The sequence below is a fragment of the Tamandua tetradactyla genome, chromosome 10 (assembly GCF_023851605.1).
Source record: "Tamandua tetradactyla isolate mTamTet1 chromosome 10, mTamTet1.pri, whole genome shotgun sequence".
Lineage (NCBI taxonomy): Eukaryota > Metazoa > Chordata > Mammalia > Pilosa > Myrmecophagidae > Tamandua > Tamandua tetradactyla.
In genome coordinates, this window is record NC_135336.1 from 3677517 (window position 1) to 3684877 (window position 7361).

A 7361-nucleotide genomic window follows, 5' to 3' on the forward strand; every position below is an offset into this window, starting at 1 on the left:
GGTTTTTTCCCTAGTGGGTTGTTGTGGAGGATTAGAAATCATGTACATGTAAAGTGCCTTGCATAGTGCCTGGCACCTAGAAGACATTCTATACAATTTTTGGTTGCTACTAGAAGTACCTGTGTATATCTGCCAAGAGTCAAACACAGGATCATCCTGCATTGTTTGATGGCTCACTGCTACTAGCCGCCCTCTCCCCAGGGCACCCCCAAGTGTCAGGCTGTCACTGGCCTCCATTAGCATCTCAACATGTTCCCTCAGAATGTTGATAGGGAGTTGAGATGACTCCAACCAGGAGATCCCATCTGCTGTTATTGGGGAACATCTTGGCTCTGAGTTTCTCTTCTGGTTATCTTTCTGCTAGCGTCTGGGGAAGCAGAAGGCAAAGAAGTTGAATGGACAAGAAGTCTAAGGACCTTGAGTGTGGAATTGATATCTTCTACGGCCATTAAAGGCATCTCAAGAGCCAAGCCACCAATCAGGCTTCTCACTTTTGCAGAAATCTCTTTGAGTTAAGAGTGATGGCCCCTTCATGTTGCAGAGCCCGCTTTCCCAACAAGCTGGGACTACCACTTCCACAGGCTGCTATCCTCCTAGGCTGGCCTCCCAGAACTGGGCCACTAACAGAATGACAGTATTGCTGGTGTCACTGGTAGAAATTAGAAATAGGGAAGCTCAGAGCAGGGAGAACTCCTTTGGAGGAGAAGGTAGAGTCTGTGAGTGCAGCTTTGCCACTGAGTGAACTGACAGCTAAGCATCCATTTGGAGCTCCCAGGTTATAAAAGAGAGAGGACAGAGCTAGTGATCGTAATTTAGGTTCATTCACCACAAGGAGAGCTCACTAAGAGGGAGAGTGTGGCATGAGGTGAGCAGAGAGAATGGAGAACCTCTACTCAGGAGTGTCCACAGGGAGTGAAAGAAGGTGACAGGGTGGGACGTGCAAGCTTGACAAGGAGCAGTCAGCGGGTAGTGGAGATCCAAGGCCAGACTCTCTTGGATGTGCATGTGGGAATTAACCAGTCTGGTTTAAATGAGGACTTTTAGGCCCTAAAAGATGAAGTCACCTTGCCCAAGATCACATCACTATTGTAAGATACACATACTTGGAATCCAAACGCAGTTTTGTTTTACTCCAGGTACAATACACTACTGGCAATATAGTGCTGTCTCCTGTGTCAAGGCAGGGGAATTGAGGATCCTCTCCACTTGTGTTCCACATCCCCCTTCCCATGCCACACATGGACTCCCTGCTCCCCAGAGGCCTTTGTTGATGTGTGTCTCCTCCTTTGCAGCTGGCTCTCCTCATGGAACTCTCCCAGAATCGCAGCAGTGAGAGCTACAGGCCATTCAGTGGCTCCCAGAGTAGCCCGGCTTTCAACAGTATCTTCCAAAATGAGAACTTCCAGCTGCACCTCGTTCCCCCTCCAGTGACTGAGGACTAAAGCCTCCCTGAGGTCTGGCGCTGTAGACCCAGAGACTATTGCAAGGCAACCAAGGAAGGCCCTTCCTCTCTGCCTGACTTTGCCTATACTGCCTTCGACACTTTGGATTCAAGGTTCTGAGTTGAATTTCAGTGCCCAGAGCCTTCTCTGCACCCACCAGGCCCAACAAAGACCCTGTCTTCCACCATGTTGTTACAGCATCAGTTTGCCAGTCTGGTTGACTGTTTTGCTTCTCCAGCAAAAGGAAAGTTACATATCTCTGTCCAGCTTTTTGGAAGTGCTTTTTGTCTGTTGGGAGTTTTCTGTTTCTCCCAAAGCCTAGATAATAGATGGTGTTCATGAGATGATATTCTGGAGTCTGTCATGTTGCTGGGTAACATGGAATTCCTTCAGCTTCTTGGCCAGGCTGCAGTTTAACTCTGAAACGTGAACTGGAGAGAGCAAAGAACCTGCAGAGGGTTGGGGGCCTACCTTTTGATATGTTTATGTTAAACCCATTGAGTGTATGACTTGCCCTCTCTAACAATAAATGCCTCTGTGTTTCAGTGCGTCAGGCCTGCTGGCTGACTGTCTAGCTCTCAGGCTCTACTACTCTATTACATCATGGAGGACTTTTATGCTGCCATAATTTCATTTTATTAGCTCTAAGTCAGGAACCCTGACTGTGGCAATCCTACTTTTTCAGATAGGCAGCTCCATCCCAGGCTCCATTCAAAGTGACTTATCCACACCAGGTGCTGCTCTGACAGGTTCTAGGCTGCTAGAAAGTAGTAACTTTGGTTTTTAACCCTGGAACTTTGTACATCATTAAACCAACAACCATAGTCACCACAACCAGAACCGAGCTTTCCATCTTAAATTCTTGGTTACTCCTTTGTATCAGTTCACTCAAGGATAATCAGACTCTTAAGACTGATTTTGGCTAATCAAACCCTAACATGCTTTTAATCTTGCAGCTGCCAATTATTAGTTATTACCGTGGGCAAGTTATTTAATCTCTGTGAGACACAATTTCCTTTTCTATAAACTAGAATTGTTGTAAAGATTCAATGAGATGATTCTCATTGAATCATCTCAATTGATTCCCATAGCACTGTACAGGCATGTGTTAGGTGATCCAAAAACACTAGCTCATTTCTGATTGTACAACCCATTCCAAGACCTGGGCTGCACACGATACTGCCTCCTGACTGGAGTATGATGACACTAAATTGGAGGAAGTGTTTGAACGTTGTGTGATCACCAGTTGGATGTATGTGACAGCTATTTGAGATATTCACCACCCCATTTTATAAACGAAAAAGCTCAGGCATCAGAGATGATAAGTAATTTAACCAGAGTGACACACTGAAGAACAAGCAGATGCAGGGATTTGAACTGAGAACTGATTCCAAAGCCAGTGATGCTATGTCCCCAAAATTAAATATCAGAAGGTTTCCCAAAGAGCCTAAAATTAAGGCCAACAAAGCAAAACCAGTGGTTGCCCTTCTTTGTTCTACAGTCTGAAGAACCAAGGCAGTTTATTTAGAATCAAAACCCCCGTTTAACTCAGAGCTGGTAAACACCAACAAATTTCTTCCCCAGCTCCTTCCACCTATTATAAGTCCCCAAGAGTTATTTTACTTCTTGTCATTCAAGTCACAACACAGTTGAGCAAATTATAGTATCTTTATATTCAGGTCATGCCTTTCTAAGAGTATGCCCTGGATTGGATTTGAAGAATCCTCTTATCTCATCTAAAGGTAGATGAGAAACCAGCACTTGAGCCTGGGGACAGAAAGGCCTGAGCTGAGCCCCAACCCCTGCCCTCTGGAAGCCACTGTCCCTGCCCCCTCTCATGGCCCTTAGCACATTTTTTTACCCCATGGTAAAGTCAGCTCCCACTTCTAAGCAGTGCCTCATGGGCAAAGGCCCTTATCTGGTGTGGTGGTTTGGAGCTCTGTGCCCCAGAAAAAAAACATGTTTTTTAAACTTAATCAATTCCTATGGGTATAAATGCTTGTAGAAAGGACTTTTTATCCTTACTTCAGTTGAAGTGTGTCTCACCTCAATCAGGACAGGTCTTAATCCTATTACTGAAGGTCTTATAGGGAAAGTCACAGAGAGAAGAAAGCCAGAATGAACAGCCAGAAGCTGAAGGTCAGTAGAACCCAAAATAGAAGGGAGAGGCCAGGAGAGGCTGCCATGTGCATGGCCGTGTGCCAGGACAAAGGCTCACAGGCAGCCAGCCCCAGAACACCAGTCTTTGGGAAGAACATCACCTTGATGATGCCTTGATTTGGATTTCTCCTAGCTTCAAAACTGTGAGCCCATAAATTCCCATTGCCTAAGTCAATTCATTGCATGGTATTTGCTTTAACAATGAGGAAACTAAAACATCTGGAAATATTTTAGAATGAATTAGCAAGACCAGTTGGTTCTGGCTAAAGATGCCATAGGGAACTCACTGGAGGGTGTGGAGTTGCTTAGAATCACAGGGAAGGCTGAAGAGCTTGACTCAGAAAGGTCAGGTGCAGGCAGCTCCGTAGCATCTGCTCCAGCACCAGCCTGAACTTGAGGCCAACTCCTCAGACTCTGACAGGGTGAAAGGGGTTCCAGAGACCCCCTTCAACAACCATTCTGGAAGGGTGGGTTCTGGTCTTAAGGTCCTCCTTCCATGCTGTTCCCTGGGGTGAGACAGGAGGTAATCCCTGGAAAGAAACCAAGGTACTGATATGGATAGGGGAGTATATTCTGGCTAGAAGAAAAAAAAGATCAGTCACACATTTGTTTTTCCTTTGCATTGTGGCAAACAGGAAATACTTGAGTTGGTGGTGTTTGTGTCACACCTGAGAATACTCAATGTCATCTCCCAGCTGCAGCCTCTCCTTGCTCTGGTCCAAGCCCTATTAGTCTGTGCTGGCCGCAGGGGTCAAAAACAGTGATGGAGACACAGCCCTTCTCCCTAGGAGCTTACTGTCCAGAGGGACACAGTAAGCAGTAAATTCCCTTATAGCTTTGCCAATGCTTTTTAGTTTTACAGTTTACTTCCTGTAAAAAGATGGCTTAGAGGTCGTTGAATGAGAATTATGTTCATTTCTCTCAGAATTGCGTATTTGTCTGTGTGGTGATATACTGTCTGAATTTCCCTCTAAGGAAACTTTGTTCATTTCCCTTGGTCACTTTTAAGTAGAATCTGGGCAGGGACCTTTCTTTGTACAGGTTCTTACTGTGTTTCACAGAGTACGTGTGTATCACTTTAACCAGTTATATTAGTCACAGCCTGTTTTCCCATTCTGTTTCTTTTCTTTTCATATCTTATGCAAAGGGAAATTTTGTTCTTCTATGTTAAAACACCAACATCTTCTGTTTCTTCAGTAGTTAAGAGCATCACTTTCCTCCAGATTGTGTAAATAAGCTAGTACATTTTCACATTTTTATAGGTATCTACTCAGGTTTGGCTAGTTTGAAATTTATTGGAAGGTGCAGGGTGAAGATATGTATCCAAGGTTCTACTCTCCCTGCTCTGTTCCAGTTACCCTAATATTACTTAAGAACTGAGCCAGCAAGGGGAAGTGGAGATGGGAAGGGCCCCCAAAAACATCTCCTAGCCAGGCTTCCTTGGGGCAGGAGGGGAGGTCCAAGTCGTGGGCTTCCTTCGTAGCTCTGGGGTCAGAGTTTCCAGCCTACAGGCTCTCAGACTGCAGGGATCCACCCATGACTGTGGGTTGGGTGGGGTCTGGCACAGTGGGAGCCCAGGCCTCCAACTAGTGGCTCAGCCTTGTTCAGGGTCCTGGGTGTACAGAAAGCTCTGTTGCACTGGATGGGTTTCTGTGGAAGGGCTGTCCCCAGCCCTGCTGGATCTCTTATGTTCCCCAGACTACCTACCTGTGGTACATGAGGGGCAAAACCTGGCATGGCCTAGCACACTATTAATAAGATATAATGGAGGATATTAGCAGCTACCACCCTTGTTCTAGTTTACTAGCTGCCGGAATGCAATACACCAGAAACAGAATGGCTTTTAAAAAGGGGAATTTAATAAGTTGCTAGTTTACAGTTCTAATGCTGAGAGAATGTCCCAATTAAAACAAGTCTATCGAAATGTCCAATCAAAGGCATCCAGGGAAAGATACATTGGTTCAAGAAGGCCGATGAAGTTCAGGGTTTCTCTCAAGTGAGAAGGCACATGGTGAACACAGTCACGGTTTCTCTCTCGGCTGGAAGGGCACATGGCGAGCACGGCGTCATCTGCTAGCTTTCTCTCCTGGCTTCCTGTTCCATGAAGCTCCCTGGGAGGCAGTTTCCTTCTTCATCTCCAAAGGTCACTGGCTGGTGGACTCTCTGCTTCGTGGTGCTGCAGCATTCTCTGCTCTCTCTGAATCTCCTGGCTTTCTCTCTTGTCATTCTTTTTTATAGGATTCCAGTAAACTAATCAAGATCCACCCTAATGGGTGGAGACATGTCTCCACCTAATCCAGCTTAAAAACCGCTCTTGATTGAGTCACATCTCCAGGGAGATGATCTGATTACAGTTTCAAAGATGCAGTGCTGAATAGGGATTAGAAGAAACTGCTGCCTTTACAAAATGAGATTAGGATTAAAACATGGCTTTTCTAGGGTACATACATCCTTTCAAACCAGCACAACCCTCAAGTACCTACTGTGTGCAGGCACTCTATTTCCAGTCTCCCCATAACCTTGGGAGGGAGCTACTATTATCCCCATTTACTCAGAAAGAATTAGATTCAGAGAACTCCCAATAAATGAGTGGCAGACTTGTATTTGGAGCTTGGAATAGTTTTCTGTGTATAAAGTCCTCTACATCCTTGATTAAATTTATTCCTAAATAGTTGTTTCTTTTAGTTGCTATTGTAAATGGATTTTTTTTTAATTTCCTCCTCAGATTGCTCATTATTAGTGTATAGAAATACTCCTGGTTTTTACATGTTGATCTTGTGCCCCACCATTTTGCTGAATTCAGTTATTAGCACCAAGCAATTATTTGCATTGATGTAGAATTTTCAAAACTTTCTCGATATAAGATCATGTCATCTGCAGATAGGAAAAATTTTACTTCTTCCTTTCCAATTTGGATGCCTTTTATTTCTATTTCTTGCCTGACTGCTCTGGCTAGAACTTCAACTCCAGTGTTGAATAACAGTGATGACAGTGGGCATCCTTGTCTTGCTCCAGATCTCAGAGGAAAAGCTTTCAGCCTTTCACCATTGTGTATGATGCTGGCTGTGGGGTTTTCATATATGCCCTTTATCATGTTGAGGAAGTTGCCTTCTATGCCTGTTTCTTGAAATGTTTTTATCAAGCAAGGATGCTTTTTCTGCATTAACTAAGATGATCATGTTTTTCCCCCTTTGATTTGTTAATGTGGTACATTACATTAATTTATTTTCTTATGTTGAAACACCCTTCCATGCCTGGGATAAATATCAGTTGATCATGAGATATAATTCTTTTAATATTCTGTTAGATTTGGTTTGTTGGTATTTTGTTGAGGATTTTTGCATCTATATTCATTAAAGAGATTGTTCTGTAATTTTCTTTTCTTGTAGTGTCTTTATCTGACTTTGGTATAAGGTGATGTGGGCCTCATAGGATGAATTAGGTAATGTTCCCTTCTTCCTATTTTTGGAAGAGTTTATCAGGATTCCTATTAATTCTTCTTGGAATGATTAGTATAATTTGCCTGTGAAGCCATCTGGTCCTGGACTTTTCTTTATTGGGGGGTTTTTGATAACTAATTCAATCTCTTTACTTTTAATTGGTCTTTTGAGATCTTCTGTTTCTTCTCCAGTAGGTTGTTCATGTGTTTGTAGGAATTTATCCATTTCATCTAGATGGTCTGATTTGCATACAGTTTATAGTATTCTCTTATGATCCTTTTTATTTTGGAGAGGCCAGTAGTGATGTCTCTTCTCTCAT

The 7361-nt window shown here is 43.7% G+C and overlaps 1 protein-coding gene across 1 annotated transcript in view; it reads left to right on the plus strand.

Annotated features, from left to right (window-relative positions):
* VPS8 (VPS8 subunit of CORVET complex) overlaps positions 1-6929 on the plus strand; it is a 388458-nt gene extending 381529 nt beyond the window's left edge. Inside the window, exon 47 of the mRNA XM_077117773.1 lies at positions 1293-6929. Coding sequence (XP_076973888.1) covers positions 1293-1442 — 150 coding nt within the window. The 3' untranslated portion in view covers positions 1443-6929. The remainder of the gene's footprint in view (positions 1-1292) is intronic.
* The last annotated feature ends 432 nt before the right edge of the window (positions 6930-7361 follow it).